Source organism: Leopardus geoffroyi, chromosome B4 (assembly GCF_018350155.1).
Source record: "Leopardus geoffroyi isolate Oge1 chromosome B4, O.geoffroyi_Oge1_pat1.0, whole genome shotgun sequence".
Taxonomy (NCBI): Eukaryota; Metazoa; Chordata; class Mammalia; order Carnivora; family Felidae; genus Leopardus; species Leopardus geoffroyi.
In genome coordinates this window covers 105371338-105391543 of record NC_059341.1, presented here as the reverse complement: position 1 = coordinate 105391543, position 20206 = coordinate 105371338, and the positions used below count along the sequence as shown (strand labels likewise).

General features: G+C 37.7%; 1 protein-coding gene across 16 annotated transcripts in view; it reads left to right on the top strand.

Moving 5' to 3' along the window:
- The first annotated feature begins 1660 nt into the window (after positions 1–1660).
- PPFIA2 (PTPRF interacting protein alpha 2) overlaps positions 1661–20206 on the top strand; it is a 477637-nt gene continuing 459091 nt past the window's right edge. For 15 of the 16 annotated variants that reach the window (XM_045464362.1, XM_045464361.1, XM_045464352.1 and 12 more), the window contains exons 1-2: positions 3017–3240; positions 7439–7689. In XM_045464362.1, coding sequence (XP_045320318.1) covers positions 7441–7689 — 249 coding nt within the window. In that variant the 5' untranslated portion in view covers positions 3017–3240; positions 7439–7440. Of the gene's footprint in view, positions 2402–3016; positions 3241–7438; positions 7690–20206 lie in introns of those variants that run through there. The other variant, XM_045464340.1, reaches the window with a different exon arrangement.

Genomic DNA, 20206 nt, shown 5'->3' with positions numbered 1-20206 from the left:
GCCGCATGTAGGGATTATACTGAGAATTAAAACTTTTGTTTGATGTGTGAATGGGAGTCAGGCAAATCAACACTCTTCTTGGAAATGGTAACAATATCTGAAGCTGTACAAGGCAAATGTTGATTACTAAGGAAATTAGAACCAAGGTTTAATAAGAAAGGAATTCTACAGAGTGACATATAAACTGTCTTTAAACATATGAAGTTTTTTCAAGTATAAAGGGCATTTTATGTCTTCTGGGAAATGCCAGAGAGTGAAAGTTAAAAGAGTACTGATATATGATTAATATGCAAAAGTTATTATTAAATTAGGTCTGTCTGAAAATGGACTGGACTATCGCATGAGTTAATGAATTTTCTGTAGTTAAGAGTGGTTAAGCCACATCAAATGGTAGGTTGATTGAGTGGTCTAGACCCTTGTTAGTCAAAGTGTGATCTTCTCCGGGAGCTGTTAGAGGTATAGAAGCTCAGGGCTTACCCCAGTCCTGGTGAATCAGAATCCACAATTTAATAAGATCCATTGGTAATCTATATGCATGTTATGTTTCAGAAATAATGCTTCAGTAGACATCTAATGAATCATCTAATTATTCTTATACCTAATTATTTTTAATTTAAATCCAAATTAGTTAACATAAAGTGTAATAATGATTACAGGAATAGAATTTAGTGATTCATCACTTACATATAACACCCAGTGCTCATTCCAACAAGTGTCTCCCTTAATGTCCCAATTCTTTTAGCCCATCCTCCACCCCAACACCCTCCCAGCAACTTTCAATTTGTTCTCTGTATTTAAGAGTCTCTTATGGTTTGTCTTCCTCTCTGTTTTTACATTATTTTTGCTTCCCTTCCCTCATGTTCATCTGTTTTGTATCTTAAATTTCACATATGAGTGAAATCATATGATATTTGTCTTTCTCCAACTGACTTATTTCACTTAGCATAATACATTCTAGTTCCAACCACGTTGTTGCAAATGACAATATTTCATTCTTTTTGATAGCCAAGTAATATCCCTACACACACACACACACACACACACACACACACACACACCACATCTTCTTTATCCACTCATCAGTCGATGGACATTTGGGCTCTTTCCATACTATGCCTATTGTCAATAGTGCTGTTATAAACACTGGGGTGCATGTGCCCCTTTGAAACAGCATTCCTGTATCCTTTGGATAAATACCTAGTTCTTATATTTACTTACTATAGGATTATGTCATGATGCAGAATTTGAATAACAGTCTAGAAGAGAAGGGGGAAATATATGAACTTGGCCTCGCATTTCACTATGGGGTTGCTAACTGAATTAAATGCTACTCCAGAAGAAAAGATCCTGTTTCCTGATATTGTACTTGATTTAAGTGAGATGGTGTTCACAAACTATTTTTTCAGTTAGCTTCGGACTCTTTGTGATACACAAAAGCAAAACATGCCTTTTGGATTTCTTGCCCTAAACCCTGAGGATACTTGCATTAATCCCCATATTATACACAGAGTTTAATCCTTCTCCTTGTTCCCTTCTCCGTGGCCTCTTCCCGTTCACTAAAACTAGGCGAGGCTAATTTCCCTCCCTGACAACATTTCCTCCCTTCTCAGAGTGGGTACTGGTTTTGTCTCCTGCTTCCTCCCTATTCCTGGCGGAATGAGTCTGTACTGACGGCAGAAGGAAAGGAGGAGAGGTTAAAGAGATGTGTAGGTATAGAGGGGGACTGGAACCCCTTTCCAAAGACCAGACTTTGCTCAAAGCTGAAATTTACTAGGGCGGGGAGGACTTCGCACACCATCCTTATCCCCAAAGCAATGCATGGAGAAGAGCTGGAGAGGCAGTGAGAAGTGACAGATGCCACCACACCCTAGCTTGACTCAGGTCAACCATGACCACCGTGCCTCGGTCCTGGGAGCAGGGCGCTGCTTAGAGAAATGACAAGCACGCAAGGCCAGAGAGCGAGGTGCCCAAGCGCATCGGCCTCCCCACAGCACCAGCCGACACGCGCTTTCCTGCGGCGACCATTGTGCGGGGGAAGCCCGGACGAGGAAGAGCGCACCCCCTGCCCACACCTGCCCACCCCCAGCCTTGGCTTCTCAGGGGGCGCTGGGACGGCCGCCAGCCCCAGCAGCCCGGGAGCGGCTTTGAGGGAGTCGTGTGTATCCGCGAGCGCGTGTGCGTGAGGAGGAGAGCAAAGACGTGATTACTTCAGAATTTATTTAAGGGCCGGTGGAAACCACTGCAGCAGCTTCCAGGGGAAGCCCTGGTTCCAGAGGAAGAGGAGGTGGCGGCTGCCAAGGAGGAGGAGGGGGGAGAGGCGGGGGAGGAGGAGCGGCGGCAGCGACAGCACGAGGCGAGTGAGGAGAGACGATGCTGTAGCGTCCGCACCGGCTCCCGGCAGGTTGGTCCCCCCCGGCCGACTGGTGCAAGCAACGAGGCTCGCCAAGAGGCTGGGAGGAGAGTCGGGTGTGGGGGGCCGACGGCTCCCCTCTCCGGAGAAGAGGCGCCTCTTTTGAGTTCCATGAGACGCCCTGGCGCGGAAACAGTCTGGGGGCCGGGAGACGACCTGTCGTGCTCCCCGCATCCCTGGGGAGTCGCTTCCCTTTAGCTTCCCAACTCTCGGCGTTAGCCATCAACTCCGGAGAGGCTCCGGGTGGGGGCATGGGTGGAGAACTTCTCTTCCAGATACTCCTCTCGCCTTTCCCCAAAGCTCGCGTTTGCAGGGACCCCCTCCGGGTGGCCTGCGAGGGGGGATGGTGGCCGGGGGGTGGGGGGGGGGGAGCGGCGCCGCTCGGTTAAGTTTCTGTGAGTCCAACCCAGTCCCCTGCTCCCGGCTCCCCGCCCCCGGGTCACCAGCTGCACGCGGGAAGCCGAGGCTGCTCCACCAAAGGGGCCGCTACTGCTTTAAGAGCCGCCTCCCCCTCTCCTCCCTTTGACAATGGTCTGAACCGAGCTCTGCTTCCCAAAGCAAAATTTGTAATATGCCATTTTTCCGATGGACGCTTCTCCTTTTGGCTGCTGACGGAGCCGCGGGAAGATGCCGGGCTGCTGCCACGCCACCCAGCCGGGGCACGTTCAGGGAGGGCGCCGGGGCACGCGAGTGTCTAAGCTGCCTTTCTCCTCCGGTTGCTAGGGAAATGGTCCAGGAGTGCCGGCTGTGAGCTTCCCCTCTCGTCAAGCCTGAGACTGCGGTTGTCATTGATCAACTGAAGAAGCAGGACCCGAAATTACAGACATTAGGTACCGAAACTGTGTTCGAGTTGCAAGGTTTCCATTCCGCCTTATTTGTTTATTTATTTATTTATTTATTTATTTTTTTTACCACCCCCCCTCCCCAGCCCCACCCCGCCCCCAGGGAAGATGAGATGCATATTCCTCCTTGCCAATTACTGTTCCATACCTTTTGCTTTCCACCCCCATCCTCTCCCTTCTCCTGTTTCTCCACCTCCTCCCGACTTGGCTGTCTCTCGTTGGGCAAACCATACAGAATTTTAGTGTGGAAATTATGAAGTCAACTTCAGGGTGGTGGTGGGGGGGTGTGGCTGAGAGATAACTGTCCAGCTGTGTGGCGAGGGCTGGCTCCTGGCCATCTGTAAAAGCACTGGGGTAAAGAAAGTGCAAAATGCTTCCATTAGAGGTGGTCATAATATTTCCTGAGGACAAGGGATTTCAAAGAGTTAAATAGGAGGAGGAATATTCATGTAATGTAATCAGACAATGGCTAGGATTTCTCTCACTCCTTGTGGGTTAACTGAGGTGGAGCTGGGTTGGTTCTTAAGACTAAATCTTTGAAGAGGAAACTAACTACCCAGAATAATTGCATCTTTGCCTCTAGTCGGGTCTAAATCCCAATGATTTGCTTCAATAAAGTGATTCATTGACAGAAAAAAAAGCCTTTTGTAACATTGTCATATCTGAATAAGTACTTCTTGAGAGGCGTATATTACCAAGAAACACATTGGATCTTGAAAGCCCTTGGGTAACGACTCCAGTGGGCATTCAAAACTTTTATTTTGAAATCTGTGAGATCTGGAAGACAGTCAAGGTTACATACTAAGAGTAAGGGAGTTGGTTTTCCTGGTATAAAATTCTTCCAGCTAAATTTAAGCACTGGGACAATTAAACCAATCCGATTATTATTTTTTTTTCCTTTCACAACAAAATAAACAATGTCTCTAACTAGGTCTTGAAACCTTAGGTAATTTCATGAACAGGCATCAACATCTAGAACATAATTCATAAATTCAATTGGCTTTGGAGAGGGGTGCTGAAAAGGCAAATATCCAAGTGAGCTGTTAGGATGTCCTTCCTGGTTTTTCAGGAATTATGTGGTACAATACAATTTTTAAGACTGAAAATGATTGTAAAAGTTAAAAGTGGTATAGGAAGATGGAGTACACTAGAGGGTAGACAGCCTTTGGAAGTTGCTTCAGATGTTGGCCATTCTACAGTAGGGTGTTTAACTCTTACCTTGAATATATGATCTTAATACTGAAATATGCATTTAGAAACAGGTTGTATTTTGTCTTCAGGGTTATACAAGTATTTTGTCATTTATATAAGACAGGATAGGAGTTCTAGTGCCAGAAACTAAACTAGTTCATGAAAGTGGCCTTTAAATTTTTTAGAAAAAATTTTTTTCTTCTAGTTTTGGTGAAAAGACTTTAGATTTGCTCATCTGAGTTGTCTGTTGGTGAAGAAAAAGCAGATTAAGGCATCTATTTCCTAAGTAACTTTTGCATAGTTTAATTTCTCCCAATTGGATTTGAAGAGTTCAGAGTACCCACTGGAATTAAAACTTTAGGCCTAGAATTAGAATGAATCATAAAGGCAAAATATTCTGTCTGAAAAGGTTAATGTTGTTCACTTTATACAATAACTAAATAAATACTAGAATTTTTAATTGCCCTTTAGAATTTTACTGTGTTATCTCAGTCAGGTATTCTATTGAAGCCTTACAATGGGCTTGTTTTGAAAGAAAATCATGGATTCTCCCCCTCCCTTACAGAAGAGAATACTGAGGTTTTGAGAGGTGATGTGACTTGCTCTCCTTCCAACGCCTTAGTTGTGAAATCAAATCAAGTTGAGTGAATTAATAGGCTAAGACCCTAAGTCCCTAAGCTACTTCTCATTGTAGCATCTCTGGACTGACTAAATCAGACGCCAGCTTTTATACTGATATAAGAGCCTAAAGTTCGTGAATGTGTAATGTCCCATGGTGACACCAAGCCTTTGTTAGCACTAGGGTAGTATATCCAGGAGGGCATTGTAGCTGAGGTAATCACCGCAGTTATGCTTTTCCTTGGAATTTCAGGTTTTTATGAGTAATTCAGAGTTAAGATGCACGAAGGGCTTTTTCCCAAGAAGGATATGATGTAAAATACGGATTTAAGAATGTTTAAGTAACCCTAAAATGTAAACCTTGCAAGTGTTCTGGCACAAATTGTCACAGTGCTATCATTTCCTCTCCCAGTGTTTTGTTTTAACCTTAAATGTCAAAAAGAAACACATTGGCTCCTGCTAATGATTTCTCAGAATGACACAGCTGTTCAGTGTGTGGATTTTCATGCATGGCATGTGAACTAATTGTTTTTAATATTCAAATGTGTTGGAACATTTTTTTTCCCAATTCCTTCTCAATTAATGAAAAGAAGATGTATAGCAGTTAGAAACAAGTCTTCTTTCCATTTTTGTGATAGTGTTTCAATAAAATTCAAATTGAGAAAAATACAAAAAATATTATATTTTTATCTGTTAAGTGGTTAGCAATAGTAACAATGTGTGTGCGCACTCGCGTGTGCATTTAAATACATCTTATGTATCTATTCTTTTACTTATTTTAGGGTGAATAAGAAAATGAACAAGTCAATTCTTTTGCCTTCAGGTAGCCCAGTGTTTGGAGTGATGAGCAACAATTCAAACTATTATCTTGAATTATCCTACAATTCATCCCCCCCCTTAAATTTTTATGTAGAATATCAGTCACAAGATACTTTCCTTTTATCTTTTAAAAAGTTTCTCCTAGTTTTCAGTGTGCCCTGACCAAATCATTCAGATAATTGAATTTATCTCCTCAATAACCCAATTTATATGAAGAATTGCATAAAAGTAATTAACTATTGACCTGTTAAGTCTTGACATTTTATTTGACTATACCACCAGAAATATTTTCCCCAAGGACAGGAATATATAGGCAGAAAAATGAATTGACCTTGCATTATAAAACCAAAGAATGCTCCAGGATCAACAGCAAAACCAGTATTTCTCCACATCAGCCTTCTGCAAAACCAGGCCCTCTAATTAATAGCTCCTGGCCTCAGTACAACAACTGAAATTGAGATGGGTTTGATTCTTTTTCAAACATAAGATAGAAGGTAAAAGGGAAAATGAGATAATTTCTGATTTTTAAAATGCTATACAGTATATCAGTATATCTAAAAGTCTGTTGTCTATTTTAAATCAAATTAATAAATGATTTTAAAATATTCTAAGCAGTTCATTTATTTCATGACTGGAACCTTGTGATTAACAGCTGAGATGTGAAGTTACTACATTAGATAATGTAGTTTATGGTGTCTGTTTTGTGGAATATTTGAAAGAGTGTTAGCTTGTATTGTTTGGATGGAAAGCAGACAATGCAGTTCTCAGGAGACAAAGGAATACTAACAGTAATTAGGGGAATAATGACCTAAACAAACTTATGCACCTCAGTCTGTTTCATAAAGCCTCTATCAAATTTAGTCAATATCACTTTATCTACTTTATGTAGACTACCTTAACAATTTAGGTAGAGAGCACATAAAAGTAATAAAATGGGAGTTGTAAAGTCAAGAAACTATAAACTAGTTGGTATGCAAAAAAATCTGTTGGTAAAATTAAAAAGTCAAAACTGATTATTATATAAAATGAATACTCAATTATTCATAGGTTTCCTAAATGAACGAGTGAACATTAATTCATTCAATTATTTAAGTCATTCAAAAATCATTTACTTCCTACCCATTAAGAGCCAGACACTCTGCTTGCTTTTAACAATATAACAAATAAGGGTAAAATGGAGGTGTTAGCTATAAGAGATTTGTAAACTTACAGGTGAAGATCACTTATTAGTAAGTTGAATAACATATTACTATAAACTGAATTGGAGGAATCAATCATGAAAAAACCCCAAATCTTTGAGAAGTAGGTGAAACCAAGTTGTATCTTGGGTAGGAGCTTTATAGATTATCAATAAAAGAGAAAGGATGTAGATTGGCAGAAGTCAATGAATCATATTTCATTGAGGTCAAAATATTTAGTTGGAGTTGGAACAGTGTGTAGGAAAAGAAAGAGACAATCAGACTAATGAGTTGCAGAGTTTGGTGAGTTGAGGGTCAAGTGGCATTATCGCAAGTAGTTTCTTAGTACTAAGACTTCCCTCCCCTTTACTTCCTTTAAGCAATGATGTGTGAAGTGATGCCCACGATTAATGAGGACACCCCAATGAGCCAAAGGGGGTCCCAAAGCAGTGGCTCAGACTCAGACTCCCATTTTGAGCAGCTGATGGTGAATATGCTAGATGAAAGGGACCGTCTTCTAGACACCCTTCGGGAGACTCAAGAAAGCCTCTCACTTGCCCAGCAAAGACTGCAGGATGTCATCTATGACAGAGATTCGCTCCAGAGACAGCTCAATTCAGCCCTGCCACAGGTATGATTCCTGGTAATATTTGTCTTTCCTATTGCAATCACAAATGTGACAAGACTTTGCTTTATTTCTATTCTTGGAATTATCTTTTTGCTTAAAATGTATGATATGTATGTTTTGGTGAGAAAAGCATAAGAATAGATTACTACTGGTTCACATAAAATCTTATCTTAAATTTGTAGTACTTTGGTGATGGTGGGTGTGAAGGCTGAGTTCCTATCAGGTCTTTCTTTTGAAAATTTTATCTGAATGTTTTGGTGGGTATAGAAAAATCACCTGTTGATCGGCTTTCAATCACCCAAATATGGGAATAGTTAGTTTTCTCTTTCTTGCTCTTTAAACAGTATTACGACATTTGGAAATATGTGTTTTCCATTTTCAGCTGTGTGGTCTGTCTTTGGAAATAATCATAGTTTGGAAGTCTACTGTCTTTCTTTAAAAATGCCTAGCACCTGCTCAAAAATTCTTGGAATTTTCAATGTATTATACCCTCTTCTTCAAAAACATTTCAACCAGTTTCTTGAAAATATATTTTGGAAGTTAGAGAAAAGGCAAAAGTTCAGCCTTACTCTAACAAACTTAAAATTGTTAGATTAGCTATTTTTCAATATGTTTGTCAAGCATCTTATTTTATAGAAAAAGATATCATTTTAAGAATTTCAAGCTTATTTACATACAAAGTTAATACTGAGACTCAATTTTCTTATTTAAGAATAGAATAATTGTGTTTGTTTTAGGTATGAGAAAAATTATAGAATATGAATGAGATTTTTAATAATCAACCCCAATACACTATATTTTTCTCTTATTTTTTTTTCAACGTTTTTATTTATTTTTGGGACAGAGAGAGACAGAGCATGAATGGGGGAGGGGCAGAGAGAGAGGGAGACACAGAATCGGAAACAGGCTCCAGGCTCCCAGCCATCAGCCCAGAGCCCTACGTGGGCTCGAACTCACGGACCACGAGATCGTGACCTGGCTGAAGTCGGACGCTTAACCGACTGCGCCACCCAGGCGCCCCTATATTTTTCTCTTAAATACAAATTTGATTGGCCCTCCACTTTAACAACAGTATAGAAATGTTGACGAGTTGACCTCTCTCCATGAAGTTATGTCTTGTAGCAAATATCTTTTCATAAATATTGAAAATTATATAATCAAAGTTGATAAAATTCTAAACCCAGATGTACTATTAACTTGAAGTGTGTTGTTGAGATATTAAAGATTCTCAGAACGGAAAGGATCACCTAGAATCCTTTTTATCACATCCCCACTAGGTAACCCCATAACCCTATATGAAGAACTCTTGTTGTAGTCCTTTTTGTTTTCAGTTTGTCTTGTGTTAAGATGCAATACTGTTTTCTGTAACCCTCACTCGTTGGTACACCAGTTTAATTACACAGAATGAGTTGATTCATCTCAAAAGACAGCTATCATATCTTTACCTAGAGTTATATTTTTCAGCTGTATTGAATATTTTGATTATAATATCTAAAATTTTAAGTTTTTTTTTAAATTGTTTAATGTTTATTTATTTTTGAGAGAGACAGAGACAGAGTGTGAGCAGGGGAGGGGCAGAGAGAGAGGGAGACACAGAATCTGAAACAGGCTCCAGGCTCTGAGCTGTCAGCACAGAGCTCGATGTGGGGCTCAAACTCATGAACCATGAGATTATGACCTGAGTCAAAGTTGGACACCCAACCCACTGAGCCACCCAGGCACCCCTAAAATTTTAAGTTTTGGATTTGAATTATATTGGTCTGCAATCTCTTTATCTCAACACTCTGGGGCTAGTGTGTTTCAGAGTTCAGAATTTTCTTGACTTTTTTGTAAGTATATGATGTATATTATGGAAAACTAGATGCATTCTGGGAAGCACCCTATAATTCTACGTTTTCATATCTGAAAAGAATTATATGAATATTCCTATTGCATGGAAAAAATAAAGACCATAAATCTCTCACATTAGTACAGCTTTAGTTTTGTACCTATCAAGTTTGCAACACACATACAAATAAAATATCAGTTTTCAGAGTATATGGGTTTTGGAACTATAGGTTAGGGATTATGAACCTGTATATTCAGATGGACATAGTCCCAAAGTCTTTTGTGAATACTTTGACACTTTTCTTATTGTTGATTTACATCTTACTATTCTACGGATTTGAATAATGCCTGCAATTCACAGGTCCTTAAAGACAGTGATGGTCCTATAATATTTTTAAAGTAAATTTTAAGTAATCTAATCTGTAACTTAAGCACTCTGGGTATCCTGCAAGCAACAGAGGAATATTCTTCTTTAACTGGTATCTTTGAGTATTTTTGACTTTTTTGTAAGCGATGTGCCTGCACTGTTCAGTGGCATTGCATTGGATATTTAGCTGGAAGGAGAAAATGACTACTATAAATGTGTGTTTTGAGGCAGAATAAAGCATGTAAAATTGAGAACTACTACAATAACATAAAAATGAAAATTATTTTAACAAACATGGGATAGAATTCAAAGCAGAGTCAATCAAACTTTATGACACACTATGTTTTATATAATACTTTTAGGTGTTGGTGATTTGATGCTTTGCTTTAGTCACTTTCTCTCAGAACATTCCTTTATGAACAAATGTAGCGATGATTTTAACAATCTTAACCATATAAAGTATTTTGTAGCCATAGTGTTTAGTTTTTCATCACTCGATCGCGCGTAACTGTGTTTAAAGAGTACTTATAATTGCACATCACCAGGCCTGATGTTTCTAACCTTCACACTCAATTTTCTACCTTTCTTATGCACAGATGAATTTAAATGTTCCATAGAACCTCAGATTCAACATGCCCTAAACTCAATCATCCTCTGCCTCCCATTCCCCACCCAAATCTGGGTGTTCTATCTCCTCACCCAGACACCTGACAGTCCTAAATTCAATCATCATTTAGCCATATTGTTTTTAATCTAAATAATTCTCAAATCTCTATTTTTTTTTTGTTTTTTGTTTGTTTTTGTTTTTGCACCTGGTCCCAAACTTCTTTGTTTTTACATCTCCTAACATTTCCACTTTAGCAAATGCGTCATGCCATGTGTTTGAATAATATTGCTCTGCTTGCAGGATCTCCATAAGCTTCAGGCTTTTCCGGTCTCTCCTTTGTACATCTTCATCTCTATGCCCATAATGTTTTTCCTCAATGTCTTTGCTTCACGTCTAAACTTAGCCAAGACTTTCTCTCTTCCAGGAAGGCTTCTCTGAACCCCCAGGTACATTTCCTCTGTGTTCCTTAGCCTTATAATTTCCCATATTATCATTAAATTATCTGTGTATATGCCTGTTTCCCAACCTGGACTATATGCTTCTTCAGAACAGGAGCATATCTTAATCCTCTAACCCTGTGAGCCAGTGGAGTACCAGGTCTGGAGTGAGGGCTTTTAAAGTAAAATCAGAACTAAATGCATATTCATTTGGATGGAGAAGTAGCAATAAACTTGATACATGAAGATCTAGTTTGTATTGTGGCTCTTCTGTGCATCATCAACTTGAGTCAGGACTTCAGGTTTCCAGGCTATAAAAATCAGTTCATACTAATACTTCACAGGGTAGTCTGTGATGATTAAAGAAATATAAGTAAAAACTAATTAATTTGCAATGTATAAATATAAAAAGGATTGCATTTGTTTGTCTCCAATGCCAAAAGATAAATTAATTTCTGTATATGTATGGAGCATTAGAATAATTTACTAGGAATATTAATCAAATAGTTTTAAAATTTTTGAGTACAGGACAGATATTTGTCAATTACTGATGTGCTTATTAAGAATATTTACAGGAAAGGTAAGAGGAGGTAAGAGGAGTGAACTTTCCATTATAAAAAGTCCATTTTATATATATATATAATTTATATAAAATATATTTATATTTAGTTTATATTTATGTATTTTTATTTATAGTATTAAAATATTACTATAATATATTATTTATATCATATTTTATATTTATTTATATTATTTATATATAGATATGTACATATATTATACATAAAATATATTAGTTCTTCATTTAGCATATATTGACGATCTTCTGTGTATTATTAACTAGTTACATATATTTGAAAAGGGGATAAAGGAGAAAAGGCACATTATTTGGCTCCCAGAGAACTTAGGAAATAAAGTTGCTTAGAAACAATATATAAATGAACCCAACTTAATATAATACCAGAAGATTGTACAAGTATTGAAAAAATTTTCAATACTTGCTATAATACAAATGCTATAATCTAGGCATATGATTAAATACAGAAACTTTCACGTGTAAAGTGATATTAAGGAGGTCTTTTTAAGAAAATGTTGGAAATAATTCTAATATATTCTGTGTGGAGTTGTAGAGTTGTGCATAGGGCCCTCTCAAAGACTTTTGGGGTTAAAGTTCAGCCTATGCTCTTCTTTCTAGTCTAGGCTTGAGGTTCCTAATTTGCACAAAGGAGACAGATTAACTAGCAGCATGCCTGAGTTTTGTTTTTATTTTTTGAAAGACTATATAGGAATCAAATAAGGAGAATAACTGAAAGATTTGTTTGTCAAAGGGTTGTAGTGTAGGAATGAAATTTTATATACTGGCAGTGGAGGAATATGACCTGTTAACAATAGGAGTTTGTACACAGTATGATCAGTAGAATTTTGAGTGAACTGGTGACATGATGAGGTAATGATGAAGGAATATTACTCTGCCATTTTGATTTAGGATGGATTACATAATGTACTCATTAGCTATCTATCGCTGTGTAGAAAGACAAATACCATATGATTTCACTCATATGTGGAGTGTAAGAAACAAAACAAATGAGGAAAGGGGAAAAAAGAGACAGGCAAACCAAGAAACAGACTCTTAACTATAGAGAACAAACTGGAAGGAAGGTAGGTGGGGGGGATGGGTAAAATAGGTGATGGGGATTAATGTGTGAGCTTGTTGTGATGAACATCAGGTGTTGTATGGAAGTGGTGAATCACTACATTATACACCTAAAACTAATAGAACTGTATGTTAACTAACTGGAATGTTAATAAGAACACTTAAACAATAAATAAAATTATGCTATGTAACAAACAACACAAAATCTCAGTGTAAAACCTCATGTAAAATTTTGGATTTATGGAATTCAGCTGATCTTGACTTAGATTGGTTGATCTTGCCTGGGCTCATTTACGCCCAGTTTATGGTTAGCCCAATTTATGGTTAGCTGAAGGTTGGCTCAGTTAGCTGTATGTTAAGTGGCTATTGTTTGAATTAGGATGGCCTTGGCTGGACCAACTGGGGCCATTCATCTCTATGTATGTGTGTAATCCTGCAATAGGCTAGCCCTGGCAAGTTCTCATGGTCATGGCAGAGGAGTAAGAGCAAAGCAGAAACAAGCAAGTGGTTTTCAAGCTTCTGGTTGAGTCTTATTTTGGTAAAAGTTATGGCCAAGCCCAGAGACAGAGTGGAAGGCAATACATAATTACATGGCAAAATTACAGGAGGGGATGAAGCATAAGGACCACCACGGTAACTGGTCTATCACAAATATAAGCTAAAAGGGTCATTTGGGCCATTATTATGTTAGGGAGAGCTTATTGTGATAATGTAATAATTCTGGTGGGTTGTGGGAATTTGAAATAGGATTGTGCAACTTGAATCTAAGAAAGACAATAGAAATGTAAAGAATGTTGGGGAGAAAGGATGGACAAAGACTGGTAATGAACTGAATGGCAAAGACTTGGAAGTTGAGTCAGAAGATCTGAATTTGAATTGGAGTTCTTCCACTTATTAGCTGAGGGACCATTGGTAAGTAACTTGACTTCTCTGAAACTCTATTTCCTTAATTCAAAGGAGGGATGATATCCTCTCTTGGGAGTGGTTAAAAGGAGGCATGTATATATTCTTCAGAAACCTTGAACATTTAAAAATGTCAGGAGTCATTTTTCATTAATTGGTTTGTGCTAGTAGTTTACTCTGAGAGGAATTAAGTTAAAGGAAGCTACTTATGGAGAGCAGGAATATGTTTATATTTTGGCATTTTAAAATGCAAAATATTTAAGTGACACTTATGGAGAGTCACTTTTATTCTGGAGACAGACTACCTCCTAGGTATCTTTGTGGCTTGCAACGTACTAGCTCAGTGACTCTGGTTAAAGTAGTTAATTCAAATAATGATAGACCTACCTCATAGGATTATTATGAGGAATAAATGACCTGGAACATGTCAAATGATCAATTCAATGCCTCACAGATAGTACATGCTCAATAAATGTTAAATGCCGCTATTGATGCTGTTATTATTACTATAGATATTATCATCATTATCCTTAGCCAACCTTAACTGCATAATTTTGCTGGGTAATAATGAACACCAGCACAAATTGAAAGCACTAAAACGCCGTACTCTCTGCAATCTTTATCAAATTTTGGAAGTCCTTTGATTTATCTTTTTTTTTAAAAAAAATTCTTAACTACACTCTTCTAAATGGCTTCCCCCAATTTTCCACTTCCTCAATGACCAGTTTCACATGTCCCTTGATTGAGTCAAACAACATCCCTTCTTAGTCTACTGAGAAGATAATATCTGGATTGAACTCTTTCCTTTTCAATGAAACCTAATGATAGTGCACTAAGCATTTTATCCCTTGCTCTGTCAAAGATGCTACATCTATTGCTGCCTCTTATTATAGTTATTCTATTTTCTTAATATGCTTTTCTTTCTTCCAGTTAGTTATTTTTCCCCTGGCCAGATGAAATGGTGTTCACAAGCAGCCTTTGTTTCTCATGATTTAGATCTCTTTATTTATATGTCTTTGTTAACCTTTATTTTCAGACTTCTATCATCACCATTTTCTTAAAAATACACTTCTGCATGCCATCACTGGATACAGATTTGGCAAATCTAGTGATCCTCTTTCATTGTCATGCTCCTTGGCATCTCTGTGCCAAGCAATGCTATTAATTATTTCATCTTATAATTCCCATGTCCTTAATTCTTTATAACCATTCCTTTCCTAGATTACTAGTTTTGATGTCCTCTAATACTGATTCTCTTCCCGCATATCCCTGTACACTTATTTATTCCATACTCATCTTCTTTTACTTTTGTTCTCCAATCTTAAGCATTGCCCTTTTTGTTTAAGGCTAGTACCTGCCTCTAGATCTTTGATGTCCCCTTCTCATGTCCTTTTGATTATTTTTTTGTCTCTACTATCTTCAATCTTTCTTGCTCTATCAGTTGGCTTTTTTGTAACATATTCAAATCAATTTCTTAAAAGTAAAAGTACAACAAAACCCACAAAAGAGTTGCTTAACACTGTGTCTCCGCTTAGCCACCAGTCTATCTTTTCTTTTCCTGTAACTTTATTTCCCAACTTGCCTGTTCTCACTGTCTCAATTTCTTCATTTTCTATTCACCTTTGAGCAACTGAAGTCTGGCTTTCCCTCAGATTCCCTGCTCAAAATGATGTAATCAGCAGCCAAGTGATGGATGCAGTAGGTCTGTTTTATTAAAATTCACTGCAAAATTTGACACTGTGATGACTCCCTTCTCAAAGAGCGAAACAAAACAAACTAAAAAGCCAAACACCTTACACTGTTAACTTGTATGACACCACACTATCTTGGTTTTTAAACATTTTTGACTTTTTCCTCCCCATTTCCTTTTCTGTGAATCCACTCCTTAAATGTTAAATAATAAAGATATGATGGGGGCACCAAGGTGGCTTGGTCAGTTAAGTGTCCAACTCTTGGTTTTGGCTCAGGTCATGATCTCACAGTTTATGAGTTCAAGCCCCGCATAGGGCTCTGGGCTGACAGTGCGAAGCCTGCTTGAGATTCTCTCTCTCCCTCTCTCTCTTTACCCTCCCTGCTTATGCTGTCTGTCTCTCTCTCTCTCTCATCCAAAATAAATAAATAAACCTAAAAAAAAGATATAATGAATAACAATAGCTAATATTTCTAAATACTCCCACTAGGCTAGGCAATGTTTTATTTAAGTATTCAGATATTAAAATGGGGTCTTTCTGTCTTTCTCTTTGAAGGGAGGCTAAATAAGTGAGGTGTAACTATTTGCAGAAAGTACTAGGACATAATCCAACTAATAAGTCCAATGTTAGTTCAAACTCCATTTTAAGTCTCAACAAAGGTTGAGGTGGTAAAGCTAGAAGAGAGACTGGATTGTTTTGGAGAGCTGTTGGTTTGTTGTACACAATCTACCATTCCATGTAGGAGGGATGGGGTGATTACCATTCATTTGAACCAAGTGAGAGGAACTTCAGGGCAGACACTTATGAGAACTTGATGTATTTCCTCCAGAAGCCGAAGGATATAGTCTGAAGTCTAAAAGCCACAGCTGTGGCTGGAGATGCCCCTGCCTCTATAATAGATTAGAAAGTCACATGGTAGGAAAGCTTCAAGTCCTCCAATGTCAGAATAAAGGTTGGTAATATTTTGAAGCCCAGGTCCCAGGTGGTGAATAACGAGAGAGAAATTGGAGGATTGATTTCAAAGGACAAACAGAGCTAGTCAAATAAAACTGGGGAAGACAGATTCTTTGAGAAAGCCATGAACCTGCCCCAGAAGAAGGGTCATTGATTGTGTATTTGCCATTCAGAAAGCCCTGAACACACATGAAAATTGTGTCAGCCACATTCCACTGTGATCTTTCATTCCAATTTCACTTTCCTAGGGTCTGACTCTGGAAGGGTCAGGAATTGTTGCTGTGAATGTAGGCTATCAGCATGAAGGAGACTACCTTGTCCCACCCCCCATTGTAGACTTTAAAGCTTGAAACAAGCCTGAGCTAAGTGAAAGGGTGAGCTTTAGGCAGGACAGAAGCTTGGGGCTTTGTATATTATATAGTCCTATATGGAATGAAACTATGAAATTGTTAGACTACTTAATTCCCAAACAAAAGGACAGATAGTTTATTTTCTAAGCATGAGCAGAAAAGCTAAGACACCCACCTGAAATTTTATTTGGGGTTCATTTCTTCACCTGAGGAAATCAGGAGACACAGAAATGTTGATTTCTGAATCCAGCTCCTTCATTAAACTGGTTAGATGTATCATCTCAGTTAATCCTCAAAACATTCCAATGAGGTCGTTATTATTATTATTCCCATTTTACAGATGATACAACCGAGGCACAGAGAGGTTAAGTAACTTGTTCAACACCACACAGTTGGTAAGTGGTACTCACCAGGATTTTATTCATGGCTTACTTTTGTTTTACTCTGAGCCATCTCCTTCATCTCATTATGCTCATTAGATATAAAGAAACCTTTCTTGAAACCTTCTTTATGAGACATGGGCCATTGAAAGTATTTCTCATGACTACTCCTAAGTTTTTAATAAGGCAAACATTATGATTTAAATATGGAAAGATTATTAGAGTTCATATAATTATACACACAATTATTTAAGAATCTCAGTTCTTTGTATTTATAAATTTACCTTTTAATGTATTAAGCATACTTCATAGCCCATCATCTACTTTTTATAAGCAAGAGTGTATGGGTTGCATGGAAAAGTATTTAACAAGAAATTATAGGACGTGGGTTTCATTTTCAACTTTGTGAAACCCCGTGACACAGAAAAACCAGTGAACTTCTGAGGCTTCTTGTTTACTTACATGTAAATGGGTAATTCTGGTTCCCTCTAATATGTTGAATACTTTTGTTAATTTCAAATGATTATAAGGGTATAGACTTCAGCTTTATTGATTTAATAATCACAATTTAATAAACAATTGCTATTTATTTTTATTTAATTTTTATTTGAGGGGGGGCACACAAGCTAGGGAGATGGGTAAAGGGAGAGAGAGAGAAAAAAAATTTTAAGCAGGCTCTGCACTCAGTGCAGAGCCTGACGTGGGGCTCGATCCCATGACTCTGGGATCATGACCTGAGCCAATATCAAGAGTTGAACGTTCAACTGACTGAGCCACCCAGGCGCCCCAAACAATTGTTTTTTATACAACAAATATTTTAGGGCCTACCCTGTGTGAGGTTCTATGCTTACAGTATAGTGTTGCTGATAACTATGCTTTATTTTAAAACTTGACTAACCATGAGTCCTAGGAATGTATTGTAACAAGAAGGTAATGCCTACAATCCACTGGATATCATGTTCATTAGTAAATTCTTTGAAATGAGAGTTATTTCTAGTTGCTCCATTGCCTTTTATCCTCTAATGTAATGAACCGTCCATGTTCCTTGAAAAGGGCAGTCCCTCTTTTGTGTTCTAGAAATCACCCCCTCTTGCTATTTCAGGACAAAACGTTTCCCCTCTTTTTCCTACATCATTAAAAAAAATTCTATTACCAACTCACCTAACCAAGTTACCACCCCATTTCTTTCCCTTTACAACAAAAGTTTAAAAAAATTGTCTACAATCATTATTTCTCATTTCTCTCTTCCTGTTTTCTCCATTTTCTCTTGAATCTACTCTAGCTGGGCATTTACTGCAAAAACTTCTAACCTGCTTTGTGAACAATACCTGTAATCTCCATAGTGCTAAATGCATTGGTCAATTCTCAGTCTCATTCCTGTTTATCAGCTGTATTACATACTTTGGGTCTCTTCTTTTTTGAAACACTTGCTTCATTTGGCTCTAGTGCAGTGCATTTGCCTGCTTTTCCTCCTATCTCTTTGGTCACTCCTCAGTCTTTTTTGTTAGTCATTCTTAATCTTCCTGACCTATTAATGCTTGATTATTCCAGGATTCAGTTCCTGTACTTTTTCTCTTTCCATCTTGGGCTAATACCAGTGATGATTTCTCCTATCTCCTAGCTTTATGTATTATCTAACTATTGATGACTTCAGAGTTGACCTCCCAAACCCAGACATTCCCATGACCTTCAGACTCCTATTGTCAAATGTAGAAATTAAACATGTCTCAAACTGAGTTCATGATCTTCACTTACTCTTCTGCATCTAAATTAATAGCAACGTCAGTCTTCTTTTGGCTTAGGCCAAAACCTCAGTGTTTTATTTCTTTCACATTCTGTATTCCATCCAGCAGTGAAGTGTCTCTATTTTACCTTTAAAATATATGTAGACTTGAACCACAATAATCACTTCTACAACTCCATCCTAGTCAGAGTCACCATCTCTTACCTGGATTAGACAGTATTTTCCTTTCTCCTTTCTCCTTGCTCATGTCTGTACCTCATTAATCTATTGCCAACATAACAACAAGAAAGATCCTGATTCTGATAAAAGGTAAGTCAAGTTTTGTTTCATATCTGCTCAAGTGTCTGAAATGCCTCCCCTTCTCACTGTAAATGCCCAGGTCTTTAAACTGGACTAAAGTTCTAACAGCCCCCTCCCCTTTTTCTGTCTGATAGCATCTCCTGTAGTTTTCTAGCTCATCCACTCTACTCCCACTATCCTGGTGTCCTTGCTATTCAACATGTCAGGCATTCAACTGTGTTAGGGTCTCCGCACTGGTGTTCCTTAGGCCTGGAAAGTTGTCCCCCAGACAGCTATGTGACTGGCTCTTTCAACTCTTTAGGGCTTTACTCAGATACCACTTTCTCAGTGAGGCCCTACCTGAGCAATGCATTTTAAATTAAAATAGCTCCCTCCTTAATATTTCCAATCCCTCTTCTCTGCTTTTTCTTCCTAGCACTTATCACCATCCAACATAGTGTATACTTTATTTATTTATTTATTTTTGCCTTATTTTTTATGTCTTTCCTCCTCCACTAGATTCTGTTCCATGAAACCCGGGAACTCTTTTCTAATGATTTACAGCTGTATTTTCTGCCCACAACAGTATCTGGCACTTAGTTATTGTTCAAAAATACTAAATAATGAAATGAAAACAAAAGTCATTCTTTTGCTTATTGAAAACATTCTCTGTGGTATCTAGTTTGTGCTTATTTGGCAAGTCTCATACAGTCATAAAGAATTACATATACTGACAGAACAGGAAAACAAATACAATTTATACAGTATTATGGCTAAAGTGTTTATAACACTAAAGTCATAGTATATATGAGGCTGGTGTTGATATTACACCTCAAAGGTCCTTCTAGAATGAAGTGGGTTTTATATCAAAAGATTGTGGCATTTTTAAAATATTTTATAAATCAGAGCAAGGAGATCAGAATGTAAATGGCTTGCTTTGAAGGTATGAACAAAAGATATGAGTCCAAGGCTTTTTTACTTCAAATTCCACTTTTTTCACATTTTCATGTTCTTTTATAGGGAATTTATTTCTTAAATTAAACCAGCTTTCATGAAAGAAATGATGTGGAGAGCTGTGCAATGTCGTAATACTACTACCATGATTTGAAAACCATATACAAGTTTTATTTCATGGAAACAGAAAAATAAAAGAATATTTTGGTTAATTTTTATTTTTTAACAGTTTATCTTTTAATTACTGATTTTCTATTTTTCTTTCTTTCTTTCTCTCTCTCTCTCTCTCTTATTCTCTCAGAAGGAATTATATCAACAGAAAAACAGCTGTTAGTATTCTCAAGATGAATTTCTAACTTGAGTTTTCCAATCA